The 17,442-nt window shown below is 41.8% G+C and overlaps 1 protein-coding gene across 1 annotated transcript; it reads right to left on the reverse strand.

The window, feature by feature from the left end:
* Window positions 1-15,168: 15,168 nt before the first annotated feature.
* LOC141777621 (tripartite motif-containing protein 16-like) lies at window positions 15,169-16,883 on the reverse strand. Its single transcript, XM_074652050.1, has one exon. It carries the CDS (start codon window positions 16,877-16,879, stop codon window positions 15,209-15,211), a length of 1,671 nt encoding a protein of 556 aa, XP_074508151.1. The 5' UTR covers window positions 16,880-16,883; the 3' UTR covers window positions 15,169-15,208.
* Between the last annotated feature and the right edge of the window lie 559 nt (window positions 16,884-17,442).

The following is a 17,442-nucleotide window of genomic DNA, read 5'->3' on the forward strand; positions in this document are numbered from 1 at the left end:
GTAGCAACGACTGTCTGAGTTTCACTTCCTGAGAACCGACACTAGTTTGAGCTCTGATGTAATCATCATGTGTTATGTTGGTTACACCCACCTTCAAACTGTCGATCTGAAGGGGAGGGAACAAGGAAATAAGAGGACCGAGTGTAGCAGTCTGTGTTTGAGAGCAGGAAGAGGAGGGAGGAGTTATCAAGCTGTGATTCATTCCAGGACGAGGAGCAGCACGACTGACTACGTCCCAAATCACATACTTTTCCTTTTTCCTTCTAGTACACTGCAGCTGCCTTTACAAAGTACGTACAGTTGCATGCAGTATGAATACAATATATCTGCTGTGCAGAGGATTGTGGGTCAGAACAGCCAGAAAAGCATGCTGGCTTCCATACTGTAAAATGTGACCAGATGTAGTGGGACATCCTGGTATTTTTGGCACACTGCATTTGACATACTATGTATTGGGACATAAGAAATCTTTTTTTCTGTCATACTAAGTAGTATGGTAGAATGGGTTTTGGAACGCACAGTATGTTTCTTCATTTACAAACAGAGCCTCGGTTCAAACCTGCTCCACATTTGAAAACATTTCAGTTTTCAGCTGTAAAATATTTCTTGGCTCCTCAGGCTTTGGTGATGGCTCCACATTTCTCATAAACTCTCCCTCACCCGGGACAGGAACCCGGTGTGGGCAACGGACCGCTGTACGGGCAGCCGTTTACAGACAGGCTAGTGACACATTACACACACTCCTGAGGCTGCAGTGATTGTTTTTAAGAAAGCTCATAAGCCATTGTTTTACTGCTTCATTTTTCATTTTACATAAGAAAGTAGAGATAAGTAACCTAAGCAACTAATGTAGTAATAATAATAATAATAATTTATATAACACTTGTCAAACTTAAGTACAAAGTTCTTTCCAGATTAAAAGATTTACAGAAAAGAAATGAAAATAAATCTAAATCTCATGTAACAGCGGGGCAGCTAAGCTGAAATATTCATAACAATTGTGCATTTTGCGATTAAAGCAACAGATTAGGCACAGATGTAGGGTTATATGTCACGAAAAGATATAGATATCGGGGCGCTGCCAATTCGGCCCCTGACGGACGCGGCAGCCATTTTCCAAAATGGCCACAAAATAGGTTTTCCAAAACGTTGCAGAAAACTGATTTTACGACTCTTGATGATTTCCAAGGTGCGTTCAAGCTGATGAGATCAGATGTCAGAAGATCACAGAAATTATTTTTTTACCTCCTCATTTTTTAAGTGTACTTTTTAAAAGCTTTTAACCTGAGAAAAACATGAAAACCAGATAAAAGGAGCATGGTCACTTCAGGGTCAAACTTCACCCCCATGCCTTCATGGTAGAATGACAACCAATAAAGCAGTAAAACTGACGGAGGTAACGCTGGATACATTTATTGGTTACCAGTAACCTCTAATCACAGTTAAAGTGATGCTGAACTTTGGTAGAACTTTGGGTTGTATTGCTAGCAGTAAAACTGACAGAGATGACATGAGAGCTTTTTAGTTGGAGTAAGCACTTCAGGTTCATATGACAATGTTTTATTTTTGCAATGGCCTTCTAATCTGAGCAAAGGAGCTGATATTTGTCCGGTCTCTAACCTGTGACCAAGCTGACTTGGTTGAACTTATAAGGAATCTTAGATCAGTCTCCTGTTGAAATACAGGGTTAAAGAGACACACAAGCTTCTCCACCACGGCAAGGTGCCAACTCCAGTAGGATTCATTATTTAGTTTTATTTTGTTGATATGCAATAGCACTTTAAAAACATGTATATACTATTGTATAACAGCAAACGCTGGCCGGGTTACGGCATGATACAAGAACTGAGGAAGCGGGTTGCTGGAGGCAAAGTTTGACCAAAAGAAATCCAATTAAATATTCCATTGCCATACTCCAGCACATTGTTTACACTTTGGGATCCACAAATTTGAATGTTTTGGACGTGATTAAAGTGCACACGTTGTTGGTTTGCTTGGTTTTGCGGAGCGTTTCAGACGGAGGGAGAATACAGGTATATTCAGGCAGGCAGTATGAAAAATAATGTCGCATTGTCAGGGAAAACATAGGGTGGTTCCCCTGAACATTTGTGAATGAGAGGATAGATGGACTGGTACCACGGGACATTTTAGAACATTTTCATATTTTTCGTAGGTCTTGTGCTGATCAGCCACCACACTCTAAGAAAAAACATCTGAAGAAAAACAGAAAATGTCCTGGAAGAAAATTACCAGGGGTCTCTTTTATAAAACAGTGTGTAGGATCCATACTAAAAATGTGCCAAAAAAAATCGGACTTATAAAACTGTGCGTACGCACACCTGCACGCAATGTTCAAGGAGTTTTTCTGACACAGAGATAGAGGTGTTTGTAGGTGAGGAGATCTCTGAACACTCGTTCCCTCCTGATTCTCTCATTCACGTCACGTAGTCCTCACAGTGACGGTATATCCACCAGCACCATGCAGCATGTTCCGAGTCTCACCGGTGTGTTTATATCTTTACAGCAATCAGACTGATCCATTCACTTAAAATGATCAAGACAATCAGTAATATCCCCCACCTGGATATAATTAGAAAAAAGGAAGTTTGACAGGTGTACACTATTTATTATTTATTATTTAAGTTTTTATAGTGAACTTGTCCTGCATTATGATTAGGACTGATAATGATAATGCCGATATGGAGAGTAACGATTGTGTGAGAGCTGTCACTGGCTTCATTTACACACTTTGTTAATTTACACTCTCTATACTGGTGAAGATGTGCTGGTTGGAGATGACTGGAGGAGGCAGAGTGTGTGGCGCAGCGCGGTGGCGCACTGGAGACAGTCTCATAGTTGCATCGGATAGACATTTTCATTTTGTCTATATGTATACTGTATCTGTCCCTATCTAATAAACCATAAATAAATTAATAAGTCATGTCATTGTAACCCACCTGATGAATAAGTATACACTGGACTAGTATAACCTAGATTCGTAGAGACGAATAATGAACAGGAATCGGACACCACAATGAGTAAGCAGAACACAGAATTAAGTTTAAGGGAAAATGATTGTATTGACACAGAATAAATTCACAATTACTGCCGACATTCAGTTTTGTTCAGTTTGAAATGTATATTGAACTGGGTGCACCCTAAAAAATAAAAGTAATCCCCAAAATAAAATGTTCAGATCCAATTGTCTTTTGAGGTCCTTCCCCACAGTCCTACCACACTGACAGCAACGCAGATGAAAGTTGAAAGCGCTCCTCAATCCAGGTGCTCAGCACGGGTAGCTCGCCATCCCCCTCGTCAGGGAGAGATTCCAATCCAAATCCGGAGTTCAAGGGTATCCAGAAAACCTAGCCTGTGTAAAATAACACGGCTTATATAGCAATATATGCAAATCTAGCCAAGCTCTTAACTGTACAGTTTAATTTGATCAATATCAACATATAATACAACTTTTCAATGCTTAACCCATGAATGTAGGAGAACTGTTGCATCACAATATTAACTTGCATCGTAATATTAACATATGAAATATGTCAACCTCACTATTATTATAAACCACTCAATAGTAAAGTGTAAACAACACTATTAAATGACTATTTCATAATTGTGAACCCATTTGAGTTGTAGATTATTATGCAAACAACCTACAGTTTAAACATTAAATACTCACTATATGTGAATATTGTGAGTAAGGCAATGTGAATACTTTCCCTGTCACAACACTGACACCTTGCGTTGATGCACACAAGCAGCACAGGGATGAACAGAATCAAGCTAATCTCATAACCCATGAACTTCAGCTAAAGAATCCCTCTCTGTCCACACAATGTAAATAACACACACATATTACACACACATATTTCTTTCTGCCTCTATCACCAAAGAAATACAAAATATCATTTTAGAATACAGCTCAGTGGCAAAACATTTCGCTATGCCAGCTCTCAGAGCATTTGACTCGTGTTGCCATGTGCGGCGGCTGCTTTAATGTTTGGAACGCACCGAGAAAAGAAAAGAATCAAACGATGCTCTCAGATGTTCTCAGGTCGCTTCAATAGGTGACGGAGCTCTTACTGGCTCATATATAGTTTTACTTCTCTCTGTTCAGTAGTATATCAAGTATAAGTAGTAATAATATCACTCTGTAAATCCGTCATACGTATAATGACATTTAATGTCTACATTCTGGCTTCAATTCATCTGCGTCTCCAGTTTCCCCTGCCTCGGTGCCTCCATAATATGCGTACGCACGGGTCAAAGTTTCCGTACCGGTGCGCACATTCTCCGTCAAGTTTGTTTTTATAGATCACAACTGTTGCGTGGGAAGTGGCGTACGCACATTTCAGGCCCCGTTTTGTGCGTACGCAACGGTTATAAATGAGACACCTGGGGCCTCATGTATAAAAGACTGCGCAGCTTTCACACTGGAAGATGGCGTACTCACAAAATTGGAAAAGTACGTACGCACAGAAATGTTCACATGTATAAAACCGTGCGTACGCCTGTTCCTGCGCACCTTTCCTTTATACATCCCAATTGACGTGAAATTGAGCGCAGCTGCACGTGCCACTTGGTCCGCCTTGTCTCCTCCCATTAATAACTATGCAAATGACTATAAACACGCTCCATGCTGTCACTTATTGTCCAAATAACAACGGCAAATCACGCTGGAAAAGGAACAAAAAAGAAGAATTTCACAGAGTGTGAAATTGAAGTGTTTGTTACTGAGGTGGAAGCTAGAAAACATATTTTATTTGATGGTCTTTCATCAGGAATCAGTAACAAACGCAACGTCTCCACAGCAGCTGACCGTGCGCTCCCGAAGGCTCCCGAAGGCTTCCGAAGGCGCACGGTCAGCTGCGCCCCGTGCCTCGGCTGCTGAGAGGCGCCGGTCTGGCCGCGTCCTCACTAAATATATACTATACGCTGTGCTGGAGTCACAGAGAGAGATTGTCAATACAATGAAGGATATATATATATATGCAACGAATTAAAAAGAATGAATGACGTTCTTGGTGGGATAAGTCATATATTAAAAGACCTTGTTGAAAAATAAATGTTTGTCTCAACTCACCTCGTTGCTTTACATTCTGTGTATCTCATCCAAACGGCGCCGTATAGCTGCTGCATTTGGCTCATTGTTAGGTGTGCCAGGGTCCGGTTCATCCATCTGTAGCTCCAGGGGACACAGGCTCACCACGGTGGTTTGCCACATTGTGCAGCATGTGATTTTGTTTTTGGCACGGTGGTTAAGTCATGTCATCTCTGGGAAATTAGTTTAAATGTGTTTTTGTTGTGCCTTTCTGATGTTAAATATTATGCACAAACTAGTTAAGAAATATGTGGGGGTTTTTTTATCCAACATCATAAATAAAGCTCAGTAAGTTGAGTGGAAAAATTATTTTTACACATTTGGCGAGTTTCAGCACTTTGTAGTTTGACGCTGCCAAAATGACAGAGTTTGGAGGACGGCCCGCACATTCTCACGACTGGTCTAGAGTTTGCGGCACGGTTCGCACATTCTCACGTCACGTTGACTTTTATACATCCCGGTGTGAGCGTGAAACACAGCGTACGCAACATTTTAGTACGTGCGCACCGTTTATACATGAGGCCCCTGATGCATTTTCCGTTAAGTTAACCATCAGGAGGACAGGGGGAGGGACGCAATTGCGGACCAGGGGCCTCATGTATAAAAGACTGCGCAGCTTTCACACTGGAAGATGGCGTACTAACAAAATTGGAAAAGTACGTAAGCACAGAAATTTCCACATGTATAAAACTGTGCGTACGCCTGTTCCTGCGTACCTTTCCTTTATACATCTCAATGAACGTGAAATTGAGCGCAGCTGCACGTGCCACTTGGTCCGCCTTGTCTCCTCCCATTAATAACTATGCAAATGACTATAAACACGCTCCATGCTGTCACCTATTGTCCAAATAACGACGGCAAATCACGCTGGAAAAGGAACAAAAAGAAGAACGGTCAGCTGCGCCCGAGCCTCGACTGCTGAGGGGCGGCGGTCTGGCCGTGTCCTCACTAACGCTGTGCTGTGAGTCACAGAGAGAGATTGTCAATACAATGAAGAATATATATGCAACGAATTAAAAAGAATGAATGAGGTTCTTGGTGGGATAAGTTATATATTAAAAGACCTTGTTGAAAAATAAATGTTTGTCTCAACTCACCTCGTTGCTTTACATTCTGTGTGTTGCATCTAAACGGCGCTGTAAAGCTGCTGCTTTTGGCTCATTGTTAGGTGTGCCAGGGTCCGGTTCATCCATCTGTAGCTCCTCTGGAGCACAGACACAGCATGTTGGTCTGCCACATTGTGCAGCACGCGATTTTGGTTTTGGCACAGTGGTTAAGGCATGTCATCTCTGGGAAATTAGTTTAAATGTGTTTTTGTTGTGCCTTCTGATGTTAAATATTATGCGTAAACTAGTAAAGAAATATGTGGGTTTTTTGGATCCCACATCATAAATAAAACTCAGTAAGTTGAGTGGAAAAAATATTTTTACGCATTTAGCGAGTTTCAGTACTTTATAGTTTGACACTGCCAGATGACAGTTTGGAGGACGGCCCGCACATTTTCACGACTGGTCTAGAATTTACGGCACGGTCCGCACATTCTCACGTCACGTTGACTTTTATACATCCCGGCGTGAGCGTGAAACACAGCGTACGCAACATTTTAGTACGTGCGCACCGTTTATACATGAGGCCCCAGGGGAATCTTAAAGTTACTCCTGAAGGATAACCACAAAAATCGCAAGCGATTCAAAGGGAGAGGGAAACACTAAATGAAAACAGGCCTAAAGGAAGACTCCCTACACTCAATATAACTTGAAAAGACTAAAACTAAAACACCGCTATCGAGCAGCTGACTAGAACAGAGATCCTGCAGGTCCTTTCAGCTGTCAGCATTCCCACGCATTTTCAGCAGGAAATGCATTTTCTAGTTAGTATTATTAGACTGCAAATCAGCCACGTTATGATGAATAATAGTAGAGACAGGACTGTACAAAAACCTCTTTACACGCTTTCAGATGATTGGTGTGAATGCATAGTGAAAACGTCGGGGAGCGCAAGGACACGTGCATGGGGTGTATGACTGTGAGATCGCTGTCATACACTTTTTTATATAGAGTTAATGGTTAATGGTAAATAGACTTGCATTTATTTAGTACTTTTCTAGTCTTCAGACCACTCAAAGCACTTTACACTACATGTCAGCATTCACACACACATTCACACACTGATGGCAGAGGCTGCCATGCAAGGTGCCAACTAGGATCTAATCTAAACACTCGTTCACACACCGATGGCTAATTTAGGATTAAGTGTCTTGCTCATGGACACATCGACATGTGACCGGAGCAGCCGGGGATCGAACCACCGACCTTATGATCGGTGGGTTTAACTGCTTTTGACCTGTTAATCAGGGAAAACCTCCTCGCTGGCGTGCTTCTATACATGGCCTTAAATACAGATCAATAAGATCACTTCCTGAACAGATTTCACAATCAGCAGATGGATTTATTAGTTTAGCTTTTGAAATCATGCTAAAATTACATAAACAAACCGTACCAGAGTCCGCATGGAGGCGGACCGAGACCCACCTTTTCAGGTAACCAAACGGGTTATGAGTGAAAGCAACCTTAGCGACCTGTTTCACTAGCAACAGGACTGAATGGAGAGAGAAAAGAAGCAGCAGAAGCAATTGATGATGATTTTCTCCTTTAGTTGGGCCGATATCACGGCTAGTTAGCAATACAACCACTTTAACTGTGATTAGAGGTTACTGGTGAACGAGAAATGTATCCAGCATTACCTCTGTCAGTTTTACTGCTATTGGTTGTCATTCTATCTAAATACATCTATCACACAGGTCTGTTCATACAGGTATTTAGGGGTCAACATCGACAACACTCTCAGCTGGAAGGTACATGTTGGAAACCTTTTTACGCAGACTCAGGTTCTATGGAGCGGAGCAGTAGATCATGTTAGTTTTCTACCGGGCTGTCTTGGAAAGCATCATTAGATATGGTATCACGGCATGGTACGGTGAGGGTCGGCGCCAGAGTGTTAGGGGCGGACGGGCAATCAGCTTTGACAGGGGGGGCATTTTTTTTCACCTCATATAGCCTTTATTTAAGGGACTATTTGTAACTTTCAGAAATGCTTATTACAGTTTTTCTCGATTGTTTACACACATTTTCTGAAAGCATGCCTCATACTCTCAGAATTCTACACACAAATCAAAAAACACACACACAATGGGCAAAACCCCTCAATTCTCCTGCAAAATGAAACTTTACATTCAAAACAATGTTATTTCTTCTCAAAATGGTATTTTGTTTTCAAATGACACACACAAACCATCATATGAATAGACATTTATAAGAACCAGTTGAACACTGATGTGCTCAATGTAAAACACTATGATGAATGGAAAACACTTCTTCTCCATTCATCATAATGATTTAGGCCTTTTTTTTCTTCAGTGTTACACTTACTACAGACAGTACATACATAAGTGTGTTGTAAAATATTTTAGAATATTGTTTTTATACTCAGAACACACAAATACACGGTAACAAATATATTTTATTTTCCCCACAAAAACAATGTACACAGTGAACATCCCAACCAACACAAAGTTGCACATACAGTGGTCTACATACAAAACAACAGAAGAATTTACTGTATACAGTTACAGTAAAAACAAACTATGCTGCATCCTCTCTTCTGTTTCGGTCTGGCCACAGCACCTCATCCACATCACAAGCAATGTTTTCCCTGGCCAAGCAGCGGGGGAAATATCGCTTAGCATGTCGAATCCAGCCATGAAAAGCATCAACTGATTGCTAATTGTAACACTGTGTGACAGGTGTTTGCCCATGTGATGAGTCAGTGTGTAGGGCAATTGACTTTAGAATTTTGAATGACAGTGTGTTCCTTGTGAAAACGAGATTTTCTTCATGAAAATTGTGCCAAATGCAGAGAATTGTGTGTAGTGTTTTGAAAAAAGTGTGTTTTAGAACTGCAATTTGAGTGTAAAGCAGGAATTGTGCTTGTAGTTTAGCAGAATTGGTTCAGGGGGTTGGTGCATGAGTTACATGTTGTGGTCATTGTGTGTCAAGTATCAGTATTTGTGTGTAAACAATTGAGAAAAACTGTAACAGCGACAGCTGTGGCTGTGAAATCAACGAAGCATTGCTCAAAACAGTGAGGCGACACACGTCAGCTAAAAGCACAATATCCCTCTATATTTCACCTGCTTGGCAGTAATGTTAGCTGAACAGACGAAGGTCTCTCCATGAATCAATGCTGATACTGTGTTTGCTTCTCCTGCCTCAGCGCAGGCTTCAGCAGCGGGGCTCCCCAGCGAGAAACTCGTATCCCTCCGCCCGCAGCCGGAGAGAGCAGGAAGACACCGGCAACCGGTCGGTAACGAGACGGTAACGTTTCTCTCTGCGAAGCCCCGTTACTTCCCAAGACACGGAAAACCTCTGTTGGTCTGGAGGAGCTGCAGCATTTATTTCTGCACAAACGTCCACTGTACATTCACTAGATATTCTCAGAGCTAAACTAACTCTTCTGCAGTGTGGAGTGAGCGCGCGTTCACGTCTAGAGGTGGAGCGAGTACGCGAGAACGCGCGCTCTGTCTGAGTGAAGGCGAGCAGGCAGAGGAGACGAGTCAGCCGCCACACTCGAGCGCGCATATGCGAGCGCGCATGTGTGGCAACCCGCTACATTTATACGCTTAGAAAGTTACAAACAGTCCCTTTAAGTGTATCTTTAACATTATCATGTTTCATGAAAGAAATAAACTGACAGAGAGGTGTATACATACTGCCACTTATGCGCACAGGTGCGCACGCACGCATACACGTGCTGTTATGTCCACAAAAACAGGTTATAAACTAACACCGTGTCCTAACTGGATGAGAGCGTCCGACTATCGCGCTGCATCGCGCATCTGACGCTCTCTGTCCTTCTCTGCAACTCTGCACTTCTGTTACATCATGTAAACAAACCAGGAACATATCAGCTGTGAGCTCCAGATCAGACTGGAGCTGAAGACATAAGCACCTCAAAGATGGGTTAGTAGTACTTAATAATATGTTATCTTCCTACAGTCGTACCTTTTTTTTTTTCTATCAGAAAACACACGTTTTATTTGTGATATTTACTGGAAATAACATACGATATGACCAAGAGCAAGTAGGTTGTTGTCTAGTAATCTTCTCCAGCCAGCTGCCACCTTATTTTGGTTTCTGTTTTGAAATGAGGAGGTACTGGAGGCTACAGATAACTCCTCAGGCACGCCCTGCGTCTTGCTCGTGCCAGGGTCAAAATGTGCACACACGGGTACCGAGATAAAGTAAACAGGGAGTTAAACAACACATTAATCTAACAGTCTGACTGATTTCTTCATAACTATAATTTAAGTTAATAAAGACTAAATGTGGATGTTTCACTCAGCAGTTGTTGTCCCTGCTCAGCCTGCTGTAGTGTAACATTAGTCTGTTGTTTTATTCCACATTACTGAACAGAATAATCCAAACAGGTAGAAAAAAGTAAGATGTGAGAGGAGCACAGGAAGCTTTTTACTCTCTTGGTCCTAATTGTGTTTTAATGCACCGGGTTTGTAGGTCTACTTTCTCTAATTTTTTCTATTGAGCTCGATAAAAAAATAAAATAAAAACAAACACGCAAACGGAGCGGATCAAAACGAGGCTTCTTACTGAAATATTGTAGTGACGGTTCATATTTCACAGAGTTTCCATAGTTGTATCTTTACGCTGTGTGTTCGTGTTTTATTTGAACCATTAGTGAGGTGTCTGTTATATTTTTTGACAGGTAGCTCGTAATAAAGTTTCACTAGTGAACTTTATTACATATAACTGCGAGCGTCCATGCCTGTGCTGAAAGTGTCAGTAATCAAGTTAATATTTTCATTTACATCCAGGACAACTGACCCGGTTTGTCGGCTCATTTTATCTAAACTAATCAGCCGTTCCTCTCAATATGAGTGACAGTAAGAAATAGGAACCGTGTATCCGATAGAAGTTCAGACAAAACGTCGCTGTGCAGCACCGTGTTGTTCGCAGCCAGTTAGGACACTCCAATAGAAAACAATGTAATCAAGCCCAAGTACATGTCCTAGTTGTTTCCTAAATGCAAAACTATCACTGTTTTGTGCTTTATTTTGCATTGCAGTGTTAAGTCCTTCCATTACCAAACTGAATGACTTCATTTGACTTATAGCCTAGCTGTTATTTCAGTTTAGTTTTTTGTCAGGCGAGAATTCAGCTGAGGGGGCACAGTGACCTTTTTGGACGCTGGGTACGGTAACCTGACCGTGCAGTTGAGGTCACAGATTTCTTGCCTGGTGCAGACTGCTATGAAGATTATGGGGGTCAAAACCCACCCTACCCTCCAGATGCTTTATGAGCAGTCTGTCATCAGACAGGCACAGAAAACTGTGTCAGACCCAACTCACATCTTACATCAGGAGTACCAACTTTTACCTTCCGGCAGGAGATATAGAGTCCCACGGAGCAGATTGAACCGTCACAAACATTCATTCTTGCCGATGTCGATTAAACCTCTCAACAATTCGTAACATAAAGCTGCAGTGCAATATGTTAAATAGGGACAGTGCAATATGTTGCATCTGTGTAATATTGGGGTATTGTATGTGCAATATGGGCAAGACGGTAGACGGTGCAGTGCACTACCTCGGTGCAATACCTGCCATGGTGTGTGTGATAGTATGTGCCGTTATGTACGTGGACTGTGTTTGTGTTGAAACATCCGTTTCTGTGAAACTGTTTCCCTGTCTTGTGTGGAATCGTTTATTATTGGTGTTGATGTTGTTTTAATTTAGTGTTTGTAACTGCAGTTGGACGGAGTATATACAATTAAAGTATATCTTATCTCATTTCATCTCATACCATACCATCTCATCTCATCTCATCTCATCTTATCATGAAGGCAAGGAGATGAAGTTTTGACCCTGAAGTGACCATGCTCCTTTTATTTGGTTTTCACGTTTTTCTCAGGTTAAAAGCTTTTAAAAAGTGCCCTTTAAAGATAAAGAGGTAAAAAAAATCATGCCTGTGATCTTCTGACATCTGATGTCATTAGCTTGAACTCACCTTAGAAATCATCAAGAGTCATAAAATCAGTTTTCTGCAACGTTTTGGAATATTAACGCGGTTCGCTGTCCTTCACACCATGCAACGTCTTCTCCTAGAGGTCAAGAGGTCAGACGATCTCCATTAAGCTCACTGCAGTGTCTGAACTACTGTCCATCAGTCACATGTTCTACAGAAATCTCTGGATCAAAATGAGCATTCACAGTAATGACAGCGATGACGAGGTTCAGGACCGCTAGTTCAGCATCTGACTGTGATATGGCTCAGTGTCCTGATGACATTCATGTCCTTCAGACTAACAGCTAGATGTGAAAGCTTGGCTTGGACTTTGACTGAATGAGTTCAGGCTGTCAGATTGGTGGATTAACATCCTCAGACCACTTTAAAACTGAGCACTCCTGACCTCTTGTGGTCCAAGTCGGCGCTTTCTGAGAGAATCTCCACGTGTTCAGCAGTCAATATGCAGAGACAAAAGTATTTCACATTATTTTCGTAGATAGTACCACCTGCTGACCAGCAGTCATTCCCAAGCTGCTGCTCTGCTGAGCATTACTCAATCACAATATCATCTGATACTGTTTAATGACAGCAGCCGTACTGTGTGATGGGCTACGCTGACATTTAAAATGAGTGATCACAGGAGGCAACAACAGCTTTTCTTACTGCCACACAGCCCTCACTGGGCCGCTCTATCCCCAAGAGTTCTGTTTGGGGTGAGACAAACGGCGGCCTAGTGAGGACGGAGCCCCAAACTGAGAGACAAATATGCACTTGTGAATCTTTACGGGTTCATTTGGACAAAGACTTCTCTATATACACTATTCAGGACACTCAGACAGAAGACAGTGTGGGGTAGTCCAGAACTTAAACAGTAAAGTAAAGCCACCTCTACACACAACAAACAGAGAAATCCATCTGAGAATAACTAATAATAATCAATGTTAGATATGAATAATGTTGTGGGATTATTCCTTATTTCATGGGATATTTATCATAAACAGACTAAGCATTGGAATAGTGATTTAGAGGTTGAATACCACGAACACCAAATCAGTTTGGATCCAGTGTGATTTCACAACAAACTGTGTTCTTTGACTGGTTAAAAACAGCTGACTGACAACAGGGAGTTATCAAACTAAACCGTCCTGAAATATTTAAATATGCTTCATAATAACTTTCTCACATATTTAACTTTGAAGCATTTGTGACAAAACGGTTCAATTTCAGGACGTCATCCTGATCCAAAGCAGCCTGGAGCTTTGTATGATACCCTGGAAAAAAGACAAGAAAAGACTTAGTTCATTCTTGTTTATTGATTATAGAAACCTTCAGTTTGTTCACACATCCCATCAGTAAAGTCTGCTAAATGACTCTTGTTCAATGATTTCACATACAGATTCATTTTCATCCACACAATCAGTTTGTTTGAGCAGAATCTCAGCGATGTAACAGAGAATAATGATTTCCTTATTGATTATGATCATGATAATTACAGTTTCATTAAACATCTTAGGATCTCGTTTGTACGTCGATCTGGACGACAACATTTAGTCTGCCCGACAAATAAATGTGATTCTAGATATCTTTACAAAAAGTGGTGAGAACAGAATATCTATGATAAGAAATAAATCACTAGACCTTCCTTTAAGACCCGTGCAGTGGAAGAGAAACAACAACACACACACACACACACACACACACACACACACACACACACAGACACACACACACACACACACACACACACACACACACACACACACATATATATATATATATACAAATATTCATCAGACATTTAGAGCACAGAGAAGTTTACATTTTCATGCAGAGAAATATCAGTTCAGTTGAACAAAGATCATCATGAGCAGTGAAACAGACACAGGAAGGAGCCACCTGAAGACACTCACACATTTACAGAACCGCCGCCATTTTGGACTGAAAACACTTCTTATATTCATATTTTGTTGTTCAACACCGGCCATTTTGGTAGAATGTGACAATAGAATAGAAATAATGTGAATTTGTGGCTAAATTGTTACACAAATAATCAGTGGTCATGTCTATCATGTCTTGTGAACAGTTTTTTCCACTTATATCTTAATGTTTGATTGAAAGACAACTTATAATGAATCAAATTGCATTCAGTAATAGTAAATGGTGACATTGACTAGTCAGTATATTATACATTTTATACAAGGTGTAAATGTATCATCATGACATACAGTCTGCAGGTTACAAGTATTTCAGCTTGTTATTAAAGCATGTGTATCAAAAGCATTCATCATATAAGTGGTGTGTAACAATATATACATACTTACAAAGTTGACGTCATCACTGATGTTGTTGCTGCCGTGTTTATTCCTAGATGGAGTGTTGATGGAGCAGCTACAATGTTAGCATAGCCTGGCACTGATCGATCCGGACTCCGTTCAGAAAACAAGCATTTTAAAAGTTGTTTGCTTGCTGTGTTGCGGACAGACCCGACAAAGCATGAATTCACTCTTTTTACAAATCAACATCATAATGTCGTTATTTCGGCATCATTTTGATCCGTTTATTGATATTAAATCACAGCACAGTGTGTTTATTTTGGGTTCATACCGCAGTAGCGACGTGTGGCTTGCTAATGTGCTTCCTGCTTGGTGTGAATGCACGGTGGTAACACAATACGAAGCACAACGTAACGTAACTTAAACTACTATAAACAATAGCACATGCACAACAACAGCACGATGTAATGATTCAATGAACCGCTGACACAATCCCCAGAAAACATAAACACTGAACTGTTCTCCAGCTTTTCATTTAGAAAGAGCAACAACCAATGAGGAACCTGCAACAGTCGCTGATGAATCCTGTAACTTCATCACTCAGTCAGTCAGTCAGTGACACACTTTAGTGTTTGTAGGGCTGGTCCTCTGCGGTCCAGACACAAATCAGCTCTGCAGCAACAATGATGGACACCAGAGAAGTTTAAGAGTTAAAACACTGAATTTAACCCTTAAATGACTTCTGTCTATTTCAGTTTACACAACTCAGCAGTGACTCCATCATAACCAAAAAGATAAAGTCCAGCATAGAGAGGCTCAGTGAATGTGGTCTGGACTCTGTGGAGGAGAGTCATGGTTTCAGAGACGCTGTAGAAGGACAGAATACCTGCACTGTGATCCAGGTACACTCCTACTCTGGAGGACGGAGGACCTGAGACGGGGGTTTCGACTTTGTTGTACAAAAATATATAACTGTTTTGGTAACAATCTAACACCCAAGATTTATCATTGAATCCAAAGTAACATTCATTCGACCTCTCTGCTCTCCTGATACTCTTGTATGCGACTGCTACATCAACTCCTCCCCCTCTCCTCTCCACCTCCCAGTAACAACGTCCAGTCAGACTCTCTCTACTCAGGACCTGACAATAGTCAGTGAATCTGTCTGGGTGACTAGAATAAGACTGTTGTTGTCTCATATATGTTGCTTTTCTGTTCCCCTCAGATAATAACAGCTGTGTGTTTGCTGTGTTTGGATCCAGTGTGATTTCCCGTGAATATTGTAAGAACCCAGCTCTGGTCTTGGGCTCTGGTTGTGACAGTAAAACATCCACTTCAGTCACTGTCTGTGAGACGTTTGTCCATTTCTCTCTCAGAACGTCCTGTAGTTTATCTCTGACTTCTGACACAGCCGCCGTCACGTCCTCAAAGTAGCTCAGAGGACGGATATTGATGCTGGATGTAGATTCAGTGAGTGGTGACAGTGAGGGGTAGTTAAGAAGAAACTGGTTGTGATCCTCTGTGTGTGACAGCAGCTTCATCTCAGCGTCTCTCCTCTTCAGCTCAGTGATCTCCTGCTCCAGCTTCTCCTGAAGCTCTTTGACTCGACTCACTTCACTTTCCTGCTGGGATCTGACCTGCTGCTTCACATCACAGCTTCTTTTCTCCATGAGACGGATCAGCTCGGTGAAGATCTTCTCACTGTCCTCCACTGCTTTATCAGCGGAGCGATTGACAGCCTCCACCTCCTGTTGGAGCAGCTTCACATCTTTCTCTCTGTCCTGGATCCTCTGTTGGATGTTGAGTCGACTCACCTCCAGCTCTCTCTGCCTCTCGGTCCTTTCTGCTGCAGCTGAGACGGTGTCGTGGCCTTTATGTTCATCCACAGAGCAGAGATAACAGATACACTGCTGATCAGTACGACAGAACATCTTCATTACCTCGTCGTGACGAGAGCAGATGTTCTCCTGGAGCTTCTTGGAGGGCTCCACCAGCTTGTGTTTCTTTAACGGAGCTGAGTCATAATGACGCTGGAGGTGTTTCTCACAGTAAGAGGCCAGACACACCAGACAGGACTTGAAGGCTTTCAGTTTCCTCCCAGTGCAGACATCACAGGCCACATCTTCAGGTCCAGCATAGCAGTGATCAGCAGGAGCAGCTTGGAGTCCAGTCTTCTTCAGTTCCTCCACTAAAACTGCTAACATGGTGTTTTTCAGCAGGACAGGCCTCGGTGTGAAGGTCTGCCTACACTGAGGGCAGCTGTAGATCTTCTTCTCATCCTCTCCATCCCAGAAGCTTTTAATACAGTTCATGCAGTAGCTGTGTCCACAGGAAGTAGTCACCGGATCCTTCAGTAGATCCAGACAGATCGAACAAGAGAATGACTCTCTCTCCAGCTGAACTCCTTTCTGCGCCATTTCACCTCTCAGTAGCAACGACTGTCTGAGTTTCACTTCCTGAGAACCGACACTAGTTTGAGCTGTGATGTAATCATCATGTGTTATGTTGGTTACACCCACCTTCAAACTGTCGATCTGAAGGGGAGGGAACAAGGAAATAAGAGGACCGAGTGTAGCAGTCTGTGTTTGAGAGCAGGAAGAGGAGGGAGGAGTTATCAAGCTATGAATCATTCCAGGACGAGGAGCAGCACGACTGACTACGTCCCAAATCACATACTTTTCCTTTTTACTTCTAGTACACTGCAGCTGCCCTTACAAAGTACGTACTGTAAGTCTCCTAGGCAACTAGTGTAGTAATAATAATAATAATTTATATAACACTTGTCAAACTTAAGTACAAAGTTCTTTCCAGATTAAAAGATTTACAGAAAAGAAATGAAAAATAAATCTAAATCTCATGTAACAGCGGGGCAGCTAAGCTGAAATATTCGTAACAATTGTGCATTTTGCGATAAAAGCAACAAGTTAGGCACAGATGTAGGGTTATATGTCACGAAAAGATATAGATATCGGGGCGCTGC

This window comes from Sebastes fasciatus, chromosome 1 (assembly GCF_043250625.1).
Source record: "Sebastes fasciatus isolate fSebFas1 chromosome 1, fSebFas1.pri, whole genome shotgun sequence".
Classification (NCBI taxonomy): domain Eukaryota; kingdom Metazoa; phylum Chordata; class Actinopteri; order Perciformes; family Sebastidae; genus Sebastes; species Sebastes fasciatus.

Coding starts and splice junctions, on each gene's coding strand:
- LOC141777621 (XM_074652050.1), bottom strand. CDS start 16,879: ATGGCGCAGAAAGGAGTTCAGCTGGAGAGAGAGTCATTCTCTTGTTCG.